General features: G+C 41.9%; 1 protein-coding gene across 1 annotated transcript in view; it reads right to left on the bottom strand.

Moving 5' to 3' along the window:
* Positions 1-1,452: 1,452 nt before the first annotated feature.
* KDM3A (lysine demethylase 3A) overlaps positions 1,453-17,782 on the bottom strand; it is a 60,397-nt gene continuing 44,067 nt past the window's right edge. The window contains exons 14-26 of the mRNA XM_074285669.1: positions 17,534-17,629; positions 17,133-17,260; positions 13,765-13,960; positions 12,227-12,399; positions 11,727-11,963; positions 9,914-10,085; positions 8,141-8,228; positions 6,738-6,868; positions 4,854-4,973; positions 4,614-4,753; positions 3,068-3,244; positions 2,850-2,984; positions 1,453-2,133 (exon numbers count right to left, since the gene is read on the bottom strand). Coding sequence (XP_074141770.1) covers positions 2,053-2,133; positions 2,850-2,984; positions 3,068-3,244; positions 4,614-4,753; positions 4,854-4,973; positions 6,738-6,868; positions 8,141-8,228; positions 9,914-10,085; positions 11,727-11,963; positions 12,227-12,399; positions 13,765-13,960; positions 17,133-17,260; positions 17,534-17,629 — 1,874 coding nt within the window. The 3' untranslated portion in view covers positions 1,453-2,052. The remainder of the gene's footprint in view (positions 2,134-2,849; positions 2,985-3,067; positions 3,245-4,613; positions 4,754-4,853; positions 4,974-6,737; positions 6,869-8,140; positions 8,229-9,913; positions 10,086-11,726; positions 11,964-12,226; positions 12,400-13,764; positions 13,961-17,132; positions 17,261-17,533; positions 17,630-17,782) is intronic.

Raw genomic sequence — 17,782 nt, 5'->3', positions numbered from 1 at the left:
CTCTCCTATCCTGTACCCCAAGGATACGCACTGGGATTGGGGCCGGGGCAATCTGGGGCCTGTTCCTGGGGTCCTACCTGTGTGATCCTCCCCTTTCTGAGCCTCAGTTTCCCTGTTAAGTGGCTGGGCTAGCTTTCAAGGCCCTCAAGAACACTAGATCTGGTTCACAAGGAGTCACAAGCCATTCCAGCCATCTCCTCTCAGGTTGGTCTCCCCTCCCCCAGAGTGTGGGTGCAGAGTGCTAAGTCAGGCACCTTGTGTGTGCCTGGAACTGTGCCAGGCTAGTGTGGCTGGAGATGGGACGAGGCAACTATGCTGATGGGCACCCGCAAGAAATCTCCAGGGAAGGGACGTGCACCAGCTGGCACACTAGAGAACTCCACGCTGGAGGGGGGTGGGGGGGGTGGAGCTCTGCCCGCCCACTGACCAGCCAGACCCAGGCAGCAAGGGCAGCCATGGTTGCCTGGCACTTTGTTGCTGATGGGCACAACTCTGACCGGCGTCATTTTGGTGTGAAAGTGTGGACACCCCCTAATCCCCCACTGGCTGGAGCCTCGCTTCAGCAGTTCAGAGCCCCCCAATCTCGTTTAATCCTCTTTATCCCTGATGGATTCCCTAGGAGGTCTGGCTCCTCCCCCCATGCCACATGTGTGTATATGGCATCAAGGGAGAGTTATGGATGAGCCCACAGAGCACCGAGCCTTGCTCTAGAAAGCTCCAGGTCAAAAAAGATCTAGAAAGACCCAGGATTTCAGACACTGATGGGTGACCCTGGCTGGGCACATAAGCTCTGCTGGCCATAAATGAGGATAGAGCACCTACCCCCAGCCCTCTTAAGGATAAAGTAAGCAAATGTGCACTAATATATACTATGCCTTGTTGGGTGGCTCCCTCTTCTAGAGCTCTTGAAGACACGCCAGAAACTACTGCTTGGAGGAAATGATCTCCTCTCCCCCCCAACATCAATCTCTAGCACTCTCCCTGTGTGAGAGCAGCAGCATTTTGGGCCAATAGGGAATCCTTATCTAGTACACTAGGGCAGCTAGGTGGCGCAGTGGATAGAGCACCAGCCTTGAATTCAGGAGGACCTGAGTTCAAATCTGGTCTCAGATACTTAACACTTCCTAACTGTGTGTCCCTGGGCAAGTCACTTAACCCAAGCCTCAGGGGAAAAAAAAAAAAAAAAAAAAGGAATAAGTGACTTTCTTCTCATTTACATAACCTTTACATGGTCATGTCTAAAAACAGCATCTTTTATCAGTGTCCTTCCAGTTAACATCCATCCAGAAGGCTAAACTTGGGCAAAACTTCATGATGTACCGGTCACATCGGTATAGTTAACCAAAGCATCGAACCCCTACACTTAAGTAATGGGTCGTGTTCTGGCTAGCAGGAAAGAAAGTTGGCTCGACGGGTCTAAATCTTATCACCCAGAGAAGACAACACAAAATATTAAATGAATATTGTTTAATGTAAAATGCTTAACACTTCGAAATTAGCAAAGCCTCAATTAAATTAGATTTCATTTGCTTAAAGATGGTTAATCCCATGAATTGTACAGTAGATTTTTTTTTTGACTGTTGCTTAATGCCAGTCTTTGTGGTGATGCATTAAGAACTGCACCAGCCACTGTTTTCTTGGCTCCTCCTCTGGACATTAAGGGAAAAAATTCCCTGAACATTCACAAAATAAAATATGCTCCCCGCACAAGACTCCAAGCAATAGATACAAATCCATTTTGACAGTGGGGGAACAGTCAGAGATGTTTTCCAGAGCTCAATAAGAGGTAATTTTCTTAGTTAGTTTGGTTTAAAAGTCTGTAGCAGGTGAGAAGTCCCAGTTTCCGGATGCCAAGGGATCAGTGAATAGTCACTACATATACACACTGAGTGTTTGTAAACACTAGAAATGTACATTAGACAAAGTACCTTCTCAAGTCAGGCACTGCTTAAAAAGGAGGATGAGGTAACGCGAGTTCCAAGTCCACAGAAAGCCAGAAGGTCTGCTCCCAACAGCTGCCACGAATTCATTTCCGGTTAGAGCTTCTGGATTTTAAGGTTTGGGGTAGCCAGATTCACTGGCCTTTAATATGGCCACCGCATCTTTCACCGCATGGTAGATCACATTCTTCACCTACACAGCAAATGGCAAGTGAAAATGCTGCTTTTAGAGGACAAGAAGTAACATTTTCTGTCCACTTTGTGGGTTCTACACTGAATTTGAATGTTTAATGGAGCTCCAAACAAACCTGACTTGCAGATGACAAAAGCTGGAAGTAATTGCTGAGTCAAGGATGCAATCAGGACCCCAAAAGATCCTGATGGCTTAAAATTCAACAAGTCTTATACTCTGGTAATTAATTAAAAAACAAACAGAAACTGGCTTCCTAAATAAATGACGCAACAAAGTGTGGAGAGGCAAGAGTTCTGAAAGGACCTGGGGCTTTCCTGGACAACAAGCTCACCGAGTACGGCAGCTGTGTGACATGCTGTCCCATTCAGCTCCTATCTAGAGAATTTTGCTCTGGGCCCCATATTTAAAAAGGAAGTTGATAAAAGATGTCCATCCAGGAGAGTCAACTAAGGTAGAGAAGGAGCCAGAAGAATTTTTATCACTCCCCACCAATAGAAACACATGTAAAGGTTTTTTAAACACCATATTTGGTTCTTCAATAACCACTTTATGAAGCAGGCGCATTTAAAATTATGTTCATTTTAAAGATAAATCTAATAAACACTTAGAAAAAGACTTTGGGTCCTCGAGGCAAAGGAAGCTGATGTACCTATGTATTATTAGCTGGTTCTGTGACCCAGTGCCCCTCGCCACAGTGAGACTGGGGAAGAACTCACCTGTAGTTTGTCTTCATGGTTAGTGTGTGTCTGAGACAGGTGGCGGAATTCCTGAGTGAGCCAGAAGCAGTGCTTGACGTGCTCCGGGGAGACAAAATCTTCTGCCACTTTGATGCAGCTGTACAGGTTATGGACCTAAGGAACAAGGAGAAAAGTCAGGCCCCTGCCCGGGCCAAGAGAGAAAACAAGCATAGATGGGAGCACATGCGGCCTCTTGCCTGGTGAGGGGCACCCGCTGGGATGAACACGACGTCCCCCAGGAACTGCACAATGGCCCAGCCTTGAACTCCATATTCCTGGTGGAGGCGCTTTCGGAGAGGGCGGTCCAGATACCAGCTTTGGTCATGAATAGGGTCATGATCCACGGGGTTTTCTTGTCCTTGTTCTTCTGAGACCTGGAACACACAGAAGACCCTTCAACAAGAATTCATTTGACCATGAGCAAAATTCAAATTCAAATACTGTTCCCACACTAAGGTGGCCTTGAGAGCCATGGGGAAGCCAAGCTGGAGCCCTGGGGAACACCGAAATAGCCTCTGCCCGGTGGTGCTTTGTCGCCCTTGCAGGCTTCATTTCATTCAATACATTACAAGCCAACAGGTCTGGTGTCCTCTTACCTGCCTCTAACAAAAAACCCTGGCCCTTTGGGGCAATGTCTCACTTAAAACTTCATTTTTTAGTATAGGCTTGAGGCCAGGACAAGGTTTATGCAAAATTTTAATGCCAAAAAACCCCCACCCTGACATATTAGGACAAAGGAAAGCTCTGCTGACAGACTTCTTTCCCCTATGCTCTGTCCTATTTGTCCTTCAAGATGAGGAGTGTAGTTTAGTTTCGACCCAAGCATGGCTTCCTTTAAAGAGTCAGACTGCAGCTGTTGTGTGTGAGTGAACACGTGTGGTGGGAGGCTGTGACTCCCACAGTGATCAGACTCAATCAGACTTTCCACGAGGCCCCCAAGGGTGGAAAATATACCATTTCTAAAGTTGCCTCGATAATTAAAATGAAAGCTCTAAGACCAACTTAGCTTTAATTTTTTTTTTTTTTTTTTGGGGGGGGTGTTTGTCAAAAAGACATTGCTCATATCCTCTATTTCCACTCTGACGGACCCAATACACAAGAGGCCTTCCCGCCCGGCCTGCTACACAGAGGGAAACCCACAAGATCAACAGACCGACCACTTTCAGTTCCTCTCCACGGGCTTGAGCCTTTTGCCATCATTTCTCAATGGTCTCTGACAGACTTGACTCAGTTAAATCTCAGAGCTAACCCTGGACCTCCTCAATGTCTAGGTGTTCTATGGCACCTGTGCTATGAGGGCCAAGGCTGAGAGTACACACGGCCACAAGACAGAGCAGTGGGGAGAGGAACTGGTCCTGCCAGGTGAGCGGAGAGCCAGGTCGGTGCAGCTTGGGCCCTGTTTCTAACTAGAGCCTTCAAAATCATCCAGAGAAACCAATCTCAGGGTCAGAGATGGGCTCGGGAACCCTAAAGCCAGCTCCTTAGCCATTCCTCAATGCCTTCCCCAGAATAGGATTATTGTAGATAGAAAGTAACTTGACAAAATGTTGGCCTACATGGCTCCCCCTGCTTCCCAGCCTGAAGCTGGTTTTTGGGACACATTTCATCACTCTCCCCCTCACCCTATTCTACTTCTGATTAGAAGCCCAGGACCTGGACTGATACAGGGACTGGGAATGGGAGAAGGTTTTCTAGAGCCACAATAAACCTGGCCTTAGGTTGATGTGGACAATCAAAGAATACCTTCTTAAGGAAGGATCGGATCTTCTCTGTGTCTTTAGCAGCAAAAATGTGCCAAAGAGCTCCTGGTTTCTCTTTTCCTTCAATAAACCTCTTGACAGTTAGTTCATCACAGTCTCCATCTTGGATAGTTCTAAGTACTTCTGTTGGGGGGAGAAAAAAAAAAAAATTAATGGAAAAGGAATATTCTGCAGCTCAGGGGCAGAGAGCTTCCCCACATACATTCACCCACTGTTCCCTTACCGTCTTCCTGGTCGAGCTGTCCCGTCGGGATGCCCACATAGACCATGACGTTAGCTGCATCGGATATATCTAAATGAAGATTTGTTGTTCCATACTTCCTGTCTTCTGGTGTGATTAACCCTGAAAGAAAGAGACCCATTTTGGAACTGCTACAATTAAGAGGACACCAAGTTACAATAATAATGTGGAACTACCACACCCATGTTGGACAATAGCCAATTAGTCAAAGAAGCTATGGGCGACTATAGCATGGGCCTAGCCCAAACTCCTGGACTGGAAAGAGTGCGTTTCTCCTCGCTCTACAGAGTCACGATCAGATTTTCCCTTTCCCACCACCACGCTTTAATTAAATGCACCTTTCTGAGGCTCACATATTACCAAGCAGCTCTCTCTCGGCCCTCATGACATTTTCTCAAGGAATTCAGTACTGGCTCACCTTATTCATTCTTAAAGCAACCAATAGTAACGGTCACCCCTCTCCTTGGAAACCGTGACCTCCCAATTCTCAAAGACAGGTGGGCCTAGAGTCAGGAAGGCCCGAGGTCAGCTCCCTGCTCAGCCAATCCCTGGCTGAGTGACCCTGGGCAAGTTATTTATCCACTCTCCTCAATGGTAACCTACTTTCCAACATGACTGTAAGAACCAAATGAAAAATATTTAGCCCCAGTCCCTGGCACATAGTAGGAGCTTAACAAATGTCAGTTTCCTTCTTTTTTTCCATGATCCTCCACTCAACACCAGCTACTCACAGCAATGCTTCACATCAAAGGAAGATCTCTTCCTCAGACTGTGACCTGCTACCCTGAGGTCACCTCCCCACATGCCTCATCTGTCCAGAGGACCTTCCTACAGTCTGGCTCCCTCAAGGCTAACTAGGATCCAATCCAGATCTCCCACACAAGTTGTATCTTGAAATCTCTACCCATTTCCGATTCACTTGGCCTTTCAAAATTAAGATGTAGGAGATTATCACCTTGCTTCACCCAAAGGGAAAAAAAAATTTTTTTTTTTTTTTAACTAAGAATAGTCAGTGAGAAGTCATGGGAAAAATCATTAGTGAGAAAAGCCCCGGGGCAGACAGGTGGCGCAATGAATAGAGTACCAGCACTGAAATCAGGAGGATCTGACTTTAAATAGGGATTTGGACACTTCCTAACTGTGACCATGGGGGGGCAAGTCACTTATCCCCAATTGCCTTGGGGGGGGGGGGGAGAGAGAAGATAGGAGAAAAAGAAAAGCCTGGAGATCTGTGGTCAAATCCTAACTATGCTATCTCCCTGTGTGATTCCCACAGACCTTTCTGACACTGTTTCCTTATCTATAAAATAGCCAACGCCCCTGACAGCAACCAAGACAAATACATATAAAAAAATTATAAAGCTGCCTGTTCTGACTGCCTTGATGATCTTACCCAGCCTCCTTAGCTGAAAAACACCTTAGGAAAGCTATTTTCATTAAAAACATTATTCTCATTTTTGCTAATTTTTAACACATACAATCTTTTGTTTTTAATTTATCAATTTAAGGAGGACATGTTTCATCTGTAGCATGAGAAGTCTTTTTTTTTCTTGATTATCACTACTACTTACTAAAACTAAGCAATTGTACTTCTTAAGTATAGTTTATGGGTTTTCTGTTTGTTTCTGGCTAAGATATAATATGGGTTAGAAAGCCTGGAGCTTGCTTGAATTTGTAAACATCAACAACAAAAACTACATTATTCTGCAAAGACCAGTGGGATCATATGACCCTATTTCTGAATAATGCAATGAAAAAAAAAAAAAAAAAAAAAAAAGATTTAGAGGCAGCATCCAGTGTTCTTTTCAAGTCCCCAGTATTATTAAAGCATATTGAATGTGATGGGAAAAGTAGAGGACCACTCACCATAAGCATTATACATCTTAGGACCCAGGTCTGGACGAACAAAGTAATTGGGTAATCTAGAGGCCAAGTTCAGTTTGCCGTCTCTCCTGGTATACTCAGGCAATGGGATGTTGGTCATCAAATCTTCAAACCTAGCATCAGACAAGTAAGAATTTTTGAACCGAGACAAGGATTTTCTTGTAAAATCAACAAAGGTGTTTAATTTCCTATGGAAGTTGGGTAATTCTGCCTTACACATCTGATTTGACTGACTGGAATAGTTACAAAAGTGCTGATTTACCCCATTTCCAGATAATTGAAATTGTGATTACATTTCTTGCTTTATCAGGTTAGTTGTGAGCTTTTCCCCTAGTCTTCTCTTCTCCCCAGCACATGCCTTTCACATTCAAATATTTTCTCAAACTCTAAATGTCCCAAATTGCTTCGTTCTCTTACACCCCAGGATCTTCTCTCCTTCACTCTTCATACCAGTCATGCTGGATCTATTATCTAGCAGTATTCTATTTTTCCAAATTAAAAGTTGCAGATCTTCAACAAATTCTACCTCTCACTACATCTCCCCCCCCCCCCCATCCTCCTCAAGACCTCCAATCCGTCCCTCTATCATATTTAGTACTATCCCAGGGCATGACCTGCTCTGACCTCCCTTGGTGTCCCCGTTAGTCTTGAAGATGGGGGTAGCCATGTTAACACCACAATGTATTCCATTCTTTTCCCTACCCGGGCTCCCCATCCCCAGCACCTGCCTTTTCCATGGCCCCTCATGTCCTCACAAGATCGGACTACGTTACAAAGTCCTGCAGATTTGCATTGCAGTCCTTTGTTCCTTCTTAACTGATTCGCTCACCCTTACAAAAATGAGGTCATTCGACATGACCTTCCCTCCCTCCTCTTCTCCAATGTGACCCTCATTGACCTCCTCCAGCATTCTTTCCACTGGTCTCTGACAAGATGGGGCCCTGTGTGTCTGGCCAAGCCCAAAGCCTCCACAAGGGACCCTTGGTCCCATTACCTTCTTTCTTCCCCACCTCCCAGCAGCCTGAGACCCTGTCGAGGGCTCCCTAACCCTCCCTGTCTGCTGGGTCCTTCCCCTCAGTCTCAGACTCCCACCTCGTGCCTGACAGTCTCCCCCAAACCTCCTCCTGACTTCCTTCAGTCTCAGTTAAAAACCCATAGTCTGTAAGAAGTCTTTCCTGTTCCCCCTCCCGTTCAGAGATCGGTTCCATTGTATCCCATGTTAGGTTGGGGGCTACATTTGTCCATTTCCCCAGCACTTCCACTTAATGCCTGGCCCACAGCAGGGACTTTACAAAGGCTTGTGGATTTGCCCCTCTGAAGACTGATGCATTTTCCCCTTGGTGAGCGTGACGAGAGCTGCTAGGGGTTGGCGCCCAGGACCGTACCGAGAAGGCATCATATCTCTGAAATCTTCCCCAGGAGGCCAGTCCTTAAGTTTTAGTACCATTGGCTCATCATCATTTTTCAGGCGACCTTAAAGGAAATAAAAGCAATGATTTGCTATTGCCACATCTTTTAGCTTTCTAGAATTTTTTTTTTAATACCAAGCTTACATACAAAGTCCCCTTCTGACTACCAAAAGCTCCAAGAAACCCATTTTTTAAAAGCTGGTCTTTCCTAATCCTTGTTCTTTCCTCTTAACATTTTAATGTCAGACTGCAAATGTCTCTATAGAGAGACAGCATGGATTAAAACCTCTCACTATATTTAGACAAAATTATTGGGCATTTCACTTGCCACTTTCAGAAGCTTTATTTAGACAGCTTTTCCTACTTAGATCTTGTATGTCCTTCATTTTAATTGATATTGCTACTCAGGATTCCTTTTTAGCCCCACTTCACACAAAGATGATGTCATCAACAGGAATATCATTCATAAATCAGAACTCTTTTTAGCCTTGTTCCCCTGCCCCAGGCTGGGGTTAAGTGACTTGCCCAGGGTCACACAGCTAGGAAGTGTAGTGTCTCAGACCAGATTTGAATTCAGGTCCTTCTGAATTCAGAGCTGATGCTCTATCTACTGCACTACCTAGCTGCCCCTTAGCCTTGTTTTTTAAGGCTATTGTTAACCTTATTTATTTAGCCATGCCATAATTAATTTTCATCTTCAAAAATTTGTTTCAAGAAGTTTTCACAAACAAGCTAATTTTAAACAACCATGCTTGTTTAAATGGAATTAAGGTCAAGTATTTCATATTTGTCCATGGAAAATGAGATCCTCATCCATTCATATTTTATAATAGTTTCATCTTTAAAATGAGAATGGCTTCTGTAGATAGATCAAATGATCCTTAACAATTTTTTCACTTTCCATATCATTTGCAGGGCAGATGTGTTTAATAAAAATGCTTATTGATAAAAACTTTCACATTTCTTTTTTTTTCTTTTTTTTTTTTTTTGCTGAGGCAATAGTGGTTAAGTGACTTGCCCAGGGTTACATAACAGGAAGTGTTAAGTGTCTGAGGGCTGGTGCTCCATCCACTACACCAACCAGCTGCTCCTCATAGTTCGTTAGTATAAATTTATGTCACTTTATTTTTCTTGATCAGAGTATGAATCAGTTGTCTCTGGAAAATGATCCAATCAATAGGTATTTATTATCTGTCACTGTGCATACACTCACACATAAAAGAATATGAGGGGAAAACAATATCTGAAACATTCTCTCTCCTCAGGAAGTTTATTGTCTACTGGAATATGTGACCCCCTATCAGTTTTATGAAGAACCTTATTCTTAACAGTCTGATTCTTTTTAACAATGGGAAAAATTAAGTAGCTTCACCTACAAATTTCTTGCTTGGGAGTTACTAAGCATCTAATTTACTAAGTGAAGAGAAACATAGGTGTATTTTTAATGAGATGTTCTCTCTCAGCTAGTGCTTTTAGACCTGCACTTCATCTTCACATCAATGCAAATCTAAATGCAATACAAGGAAATCATGTTTATTTTTAAAAATCAAATATATTGTTGAAAATTCCTCTCTATACAGCAATAAAGCAGTTGGCAGACAGTGACAACACACTCTACATCAGCCATAAAGGCAGTGGCTTTGGGGTGGCTCAAGGTCTCTGAAGTGCCCTTGAGATCAAGAGAGCCCTCTGGTACCCAATACCCAGCCCAACACCATCATCTTTCACCCTGGATCCTCTAGTACCTACTTGGGATATCTTCAAATCCATCCCAGAAATCTCCTACTGTGGCTCCCGTGATGATCTCATTTGTTCTACAATTGACCAGATCTACTTCTTGCTCTCCAAACTCCTTCCTGAAGGAGTCAGGTTTCCACAACTCAGCATTCAGTCTGTGATGCACTCCCGACACCATCACAGGCTAGAAGAAGAAAAGAAAAAGAGTGTTTCAATAATCTTCTCTTCCCAACATTTTCCTTGACCTCATGTCAGAATGATCTTTCCTTCGAAACTCTGTCATCAACAAGGATCGTTAAATTGTCATCTAGCTAAAGCCTAGTACAGTCTTTGTATCTTTAGTCTTAAGTCTCTGGGCAAAAAACTTTGCATACCATTCATTGTATTTGTTTAATAATAGAGCTCTAAATTTTGAGTGTCTTCATCCTGAATTGATTTTTAACGAAAAGCCTCAACTATCTCCTCAAGAATGAAAAGCTTCCTCTGCACTAGCCCAGACCTGATTCTTGAAGATTGGTCATGAGCAAAAGAAGGAAGAGTGAAGCACAATGAAATTTGTTTTCAAGTGTGAGAAAGCTACTTTTATGAAGCAATCTGATATCCAACCTCATTCAAATAAAAATTAACCCCAACCTTTATTCAGCACATGAGAAATTTTACTATAAGAAGACTAGTGAAATCCAATTGTATAAGCCTGCTTGCTAAGGTTTTCTCTTCAGTTATTATGTATAATTCGTTTGGTATCGATATGACCATATTCAAAAACCAAATCACATGAAAACAGGCTAAGTGTATTTAGTTTCCTATAAGCAAATAGGAAAAAAAAAAATTAAAAAAAAAAAATATATATATATATACACATACACCTTCAAGAAATTCCAGAGAAAAAAATTTTCTACTATTTATTTCAATAAATGTTCACAGTAAGCCTAAAAGCATCGTACGGGGATGTTGAGAAGATATTGAGAGACATATAAGCTCCTTTAGTGACACTAATAGAGTTACAGCATTAAAACATCATGGAGGGAAATTGAGGCACAAGTAATTGTGATCACTATATTTTTGTCTCCAAACTTACTTTTTTGAGCGTTGCAAAACTTATCTGTTTAAATGAGTACTATGTTAGGGCAGCTAGGTGGTACAGTGGTTAGAGCACCAGTCCTGAAGTCAGGAGGACTTGAGTTCAAATCTGATGTTAGTTACTTAACATTTCCCAGCTGTGTGACCCTGGGCAAGTCACTTAATCCCAATTGCCTCAGGGGGAAAAATGAGCCCTGTGTTGTTTCAAATTGAACTTCTGAAGAGTCCAACAATGCTGCCTTTGTACCTATTTCCAGTAAAAAAACAGCCAATGAACAATGACATAAAAAGTCAAATTTCGCTTTAGTTCCAACTCATTTAGGACCTTTCCAAAATGGCACTACAGAATTGGTCAACTAACCACTTAATTTGCCCTTTAGGAGACAAAGATCACCACTAATGATATTCTAAATAAAGTACCAACCACAGGCTCTCAAGAAAAGCAAATTCCCAAAAAGGCTGGGGCAGGACAATTTGTCCACTGCTGAAATGATCTTGTTGGATTAAGTCCGGAACTTCCCAAAGTTATTAGTCTAAAGGGAACTGTGTTCATTTGGAAGTCTACATCCAGGCACTTAAAACAAAAAGGATAATGAATGTTGCTTTATCTACATCAACCACACATACTTCGCATAAGCAGGTGTAGACACCAACATACCAAAGATCTGCTCTTAGTGTGGATAAGGTTATTAAGGGATGGCTTTAGGAAAGACACAAAAAAGGCAAAGAGCAATGGCCACCCTACCTGTCCCTGCTTCCAACACTCTCGGAAGACATTCCAGTTATTCTTATGGTTAGGATCCTGTAGACACAGCAAACGATTATCACACAGCCAGTAGTGAGGGGTATCAAATCCCAAAATGCTGGGCTTGATAATCAATCCCTGAGGCTTCTTAGGGATGTCACATGAAGTCTTATTTTGAACCAATGAAGCAAAGATGTCATCCAAGATTTTTGGTGTGTTCTTCAGACCATTTTCAGTCTAAACTTACAAAAAGAAAAAAAAAGGTATTAAATATATGTAGCTTTCTGCCTTCAAAAAAAAATCCTGGTATATTATAACTTTCTAACTGTGGAATCCTGGACAAGTTACTTAACCCCAATTACCTCAGCAAAAAATAAATAAATGAATGAATGGTCAGATAGATAGAAAAATAGATACATGAGAAGCAGACAGTGACCACTGATACACACTCTACAGTTTCTTCACTGCTTATTCCTGATATGACTAAAACTTAAGCATACCTTTCCTCCAGTAGAGTTCAGTAGATTCCGGAGAAAACCAGAGTTGTTGTTGCTTACAGGTGTTAATATTGTGCTGTTAAAGGTGTGCAGAACAGTAGGAAGTTTAGTCAGGGTGGGCATAGACTGGAGAGATTTGTTTTCATTTTTTAAAGTTGGCATTGTAAGTGGTTTCTCTAAAAAAAAAAAAAAAAAAAAAAAAAAAAGAGAGAGAGAGAGAGAGAGAGAAAGAGGAAAACTATTTAGAGAGTAAACTGCTTAAAAAAAGGTTATACCTATCTAAGTAACAGCCTTAAAACCCTCCAATCACTTCTGAAACTATATTTCATTTCTGGGTCTCAAAATCAAAGGAAATCCAAAATGGTAGAAGAATTCTGATTCGCAAACTGGTAATTATCCTTCACCAAGTATACCTCAGTAATTTTTTCCTCTTCAAAAGATAATTTCCCCCTAAACTCTTGATGAATTCATCATTTATAGTTTATGGCCTGTTTTGAAGGGCTGGGAAGAAAAAGGAAGAGCTAGGGTAGGAGGGAAGTTCTGTCTTCAGGCCCAACTCCATTACAGTGACACTTGGAGACTTTAGGATTTACTTTCCATAGTGAACTAAAGTGTATGCAGCAAAGTCTAGCCTCCATTATGTAGCTACTGAGTAGCAGCTGCACCTGTGCTCCCAAATCAGACCTCTAACACTTTAAGGTCTCTCAGAGACTACTTTATAGGACTGAAGGGCTGAAATTATTCCAGATTAAACAAAGAAAGACTATGTGGGGGAACAGCTAACTGTAACTTATTAAATTACATGTTTTAAATGGGGAGGGAGAGAGATACTTGGGCAAATTAAAATAATGCTAACTACTTTACTTGAGATTAGTAAAGTAAGTCTGATTCTTTTTGTACAGCAAAACAACTGTTTGGACATATATACATATATTGTATTTAACTTATACTTTAACATATTTAACATGTATTGGTCAACCTGCCATGGGGGTGGGGGTGTGTGAAAGGAGGGGAAAAATTAAAACAAAAGGTTTGGCAACTGTCAATGTTGTAAAATTAATCATGCATATATCTGGTAAATAAAAACTATTAAAAAAAAAGATTAGTAAAGTAAAAAGCTCAAGAATTTAAATTTTTTAAAAAATACCAAGGATCATTCCACAGAATTTCAAACTAATAAAATGCTAATTATATTCAGAAAAATTTATATAAGTGAAAGAGGAAAGCGCCTAATGCTCTTAACAGTAGTTTTTCCTCCCTGGCCCTCCATCTTGAAAATGATTAGTCTGTGTTGGATGGCCATAGCAAACAACTACCTCCCTTGGCAGAAAAGCTACTTGGCTACCGATAGGGATTTTGAGGTTCATGGCAAAATCAACCTCAACTGTCCATGCACACGTTTAAAAGTGTGCAATAAAAGCAACGACATCTTAGCCACAAAGTAATCGATAGCTCTGAACTTCAAATTTCATCAGCAAAAAAAAACAAACATGTTAACGTGCAATCATCTTTAAGATGCTTGCTGAGATGAGTCTACTTACCCTTATTTTCCTTGTTAACATTTCCACTGGTTAAATCAGCTAGCCAGTTCAAAGGAGAAGAACTAACTGGGCAACTGGGCTTGGTGCCACAGCTTGGCTTTGTAGCAGGATCACAGCTCCCGTTTGCTGGGTCTAACACACTGTTACTTCGCTGGAGGGCTGCTCCTAGACTAAGCTTTTCTCCAACTAATGAATTCTGTTAAGGAAAAATATAAAAAAGTAGTTGAAAATACTAATTTTTAAATATTTTTTTTTCTCCCTTCCTCCTTAAACCAATCCAACAAACTTTCTAATAATATTGGTTAAAGCAAGGAAAGTGAGCAAACTTACATAGTATTAACATGATGGGCAAAAATGTAGAGGAATTACTTTTAGTTTCCAAGAAAATATCGATATAGGATGACTTCCAATTTTTCGTTAAACCAAATATTGCTATAAATTCTACTCTTAACCCATCTTAAAAATGCTTTTCCCACTCCCAGTCACCACTATTTAGATTTGAAAACACCATTTCTAGAGCAAACACCTGACATACATGCAAATATTTGGCTCAGTCTGAAAAATACATATTACAGCAATTTAGGAGCAAGATGAAGTGAAGTGGCTGAGAAAAACTAAGGCTCATGAATAAAGTAAACCTAAAAAACCAGAATCCTAGATCTGGAAGGGGTCTCCAGACCTCATCCCCAAACAGTGATCCCCAGCCTTGGTTGTAAGAATTTTAGGAAGAAGCAGCATGCTGGATCACAAACCAGAAGTACGGTATACATAGTAACAGCAAGTTTGTGATGATGTAACTATGATAAGATTTGGCGCTTCTCAGCAACTCAGTGATCCAAGACAATTCCAATAGATTTGGGATGGAAAATGCCATCTGCATCCAGAGACAACTATGGAGACTGAATGTAGATCAGATCAAAGCATACTATTTTCCCCTTCTGGTTTTTTTTTTTTTCTTTCTTTGTTCTGATTTTTCTTTCAAAATATGAGTTGTATGGAAAAATGTTTAAAATGATTGTACAGAGACAGCTAAGTAGCACAATGGATAGAGCAGGGGCAGCTAGGTGGCGCAGTGGATAGAGCACACCAGCCCTGAAATCAGAAGGATTTCAGTTCAAATTTGCCCTCAAACACAACACTTCCTAGCTTTGTGACCCTGGGCAAGTCACTTAACCCCAATTGCCTCAGCAAAAAATAAAAAAATTAAAAAAAAAAAAAAAAAAAAAAAAAAAAAAAAAAGATTGTACATATATAACCTATATCATATTGTTTGCTGTCTCGGAGATGAAGAAGGGATAGAAGAGAAAGAAAAAAATTGGAACTTATAAAAGTAGGGGCAGCTAGGTGGCGCAGTGGATAGAGCACCAGCCCTGGAGTCAGAAGGACCCGAGTTCAAATCTGGCCTCAGACACACTTCCTACCTGTGTGATCTTGAGCAAGTCACTTAACTCCAACTGCCCCAGCTTAAAAAAAAAAAAAATCTTATAAAAGTCAATTCTGAAAACTATATATATATATAAAATTGGAAAAAATAAAATACTACTAAGTAAAAAAGAAAAGAAAGAAACACAGTTTCATCTGCTGAGACAGCCTGTTACCCTTTGGTGCTGTGCCAAGTGTTATCAATCTTTTCTTCATGGCAAGCCTAAATCTAGGCCAGAAACTTCCACTCATTCTCCTAACTCTGTCCTATGGGGGAAGCTCATCTGACAGGAGTGAACAAGGCACATAAAGGAAGCCAGCCTTGGGGCCGTAAGTCTTGGGTTCACTGAACATCTCTGACACTGAATGCAGCTAGGAAAACTATCAATAAGTGGCAATATCCCTGGCCTTCCATCTCCTCAGCTGCAACCTACCTCTCCAAGGAATATCTGAAAGCACTTTTCAAATGTTCAAGTGCTACCTAGGATATTAGAATGGGTCCCAGGTTAAATATTCCTAATATTTAGGAGACCATCCTTGACCACACTGGATACATTCTCTATCCTCCTTAAAATTCAGAATCACAACTGGCCACCATATCTTGGTGATGGGAAGAGTAGCACAACTATCACATCCCTGGGGCCAGACACTAAGCTAGCCTCCCTCCAGCACCTTTCTTGGCTACAAATTTCCAGGAAGATTCTAGGGTATCAGAAGTTTTTGGAGAGGGTCTGCTGAAGAACAGCACCTTGTCCACCTCATACCAAAGATGATTTTTGGAAACCAAGGCTTTACATTTATTCTTATTAGCTTTCATTTTACTCAATATGGCCCCATGTTCTGTCAAGAGCTTTTTATACCCTGACTTAAAAAAAAAAAAAAAAAAAATACCCAAAAAACAAAGAGCTCAGTGTCATCTGAGAATTTAGTGAGCAGGCATCTACAAAAAAATCTTACATAGGAAAGAGGCAAGAAAGGATAGCTTCCTGTAGTATCATTTAACACCTACTGTATACAAGTATTAAGAATTAGGAATACAAAAACATTCTACTAGAGACTGCCTTCCAAATTAAGAAATCATTAGTGACTATTTTGGGGTGAAGCCCATACCCCCAATCTGCCCTGAAGCACACAGAAAACCTTGAAAAAGTGCTCTCCAATTAACTCAGAACTACTAGAAACTAGAAAGAGCAGATAGCTAGATGGTGGGAAAACCCAGCCCTGTGGGGGCGTCCCTTATTCTTTCCCATTTCTCCACCTCTCCTGGACCCTCTTTTATTTCACTTGACTTTTTTCTCTCTGTACCCATTGTGGATCAAGGACTCTCTGTCCTTGCCCCTTCAACTACAACTTCCAGTCCAGAATCCATCTCAATTTCCCGAGAGCTCAACAGTGGTTCGAGGTTATTCAACCATGTTACTCCTTTCAGTGCTCCACCTCCTGCCCACAAGAGTCTCAGGACTGTGGTTCAACCAAGCGATGCCCTTGGCTCTCTCCTGGTGACCATGAAGTCCAGTTCTTTCTAGCTCCCATGCAGCTGGCTTATTTCTCCCAACTCCACTGGAAGCTCCCTTGACAGCAGGAGACATTTTCTTCTCCTTGGGCTGGTGTTTAGCATAATACTCAGCAAGAGCTTAATCAGTGCTTTTTCACTCATTTATTCACATACTACTGGCTTACTTCATTATTTCAAAGAGAACTAATGTCTCCAAAGTGAAGCACTCCATTGAGGGATTGGTGCTCTTTATACCTAAGTGCTGAAAAACTAATTTTCTGGCTTGAAAAGCTGTGATCTCTGCTGGGCTCTGTGTGAATAAGAATTTCTGATATGAAACACGGCAACCTTTCTTTGCCTGTATCCCCTTCCCAACACTCCTGGCAGCAAAATCTCCCAAGTCATCTGGCAAACAAGGGGATGGCGGCGGGGCCTGGGACAGCAGCCATACCTGTCTCGTGTCCTCCTTCGGAGGTGGCTTCGAGAGGAGTTTGATTTGCCGATTCGAACAAGGACAGTTTGCCTTTATTCCCCATTTTGCTCTTACTGAGTGAACAATATCTCCCACATCATACAGAGCTACAGAGAAAGGCAAACAAAAAAGACGGGCAATGAGATCACAACTGAAGCTGATCTTGTCGCACGCATTTTTCTCAAAGGCATGTGTATGTTCCTTACACCCCCACTCCCCAGCTAAGAAGCCCCCAAAACCTGCCTCTCCCAGGCTCAAATCATTTTGGGGCCACGACTAAGCTGATAATGCACCATGTGGATTTGTCTTAAAACAAAACCAAATGGCTCAAGTTTTGTCAGCCCTCCCAGCGCCCTTCCCAAAGCGGCGCCCCACGCTACCTTTCCCAGGAATGATCTGTGTGGGCATGAGGTTTTCGGGTTCATGGATTTGACTCTTCACACACTTAAGCCACGAGAACGTCTTGTACGTGCCACCTGCAAGCAAAAGTCCAGTGACCGCCTGAGTCGGCAGCTGCCCACCGCCATTGGAAAACCTCTCAAGTAACATCAAATGTTCTCAAGGAGCAGGCAGAAGGGGACGGAGGCTACATTTTCAGAGGAGGGCCTCGAGTCCCCAAACAAGTCCTT

Source organism: Sminthopsis crassicaudata, chromosome 2 (genome assembly GCF_048593235.1).
Source record: "Sminthopsis crassicaudata isolate SCR6 chromosome 2, ASM4859323v1, whole genome shotgun sequence".
Lineage (NCBI taxonomy): Eukaryota > Metazoa > Chordata > Mammalia > Dasyuromorphia > Dasyuridae > Sminthopsis > Sminthopsis crassicaudata.
The sequence above is the reverse complement of the archived record's forward strand: the minus strand, read 5'-3'. Positions and strand labels throughout refer to the sequence as shown.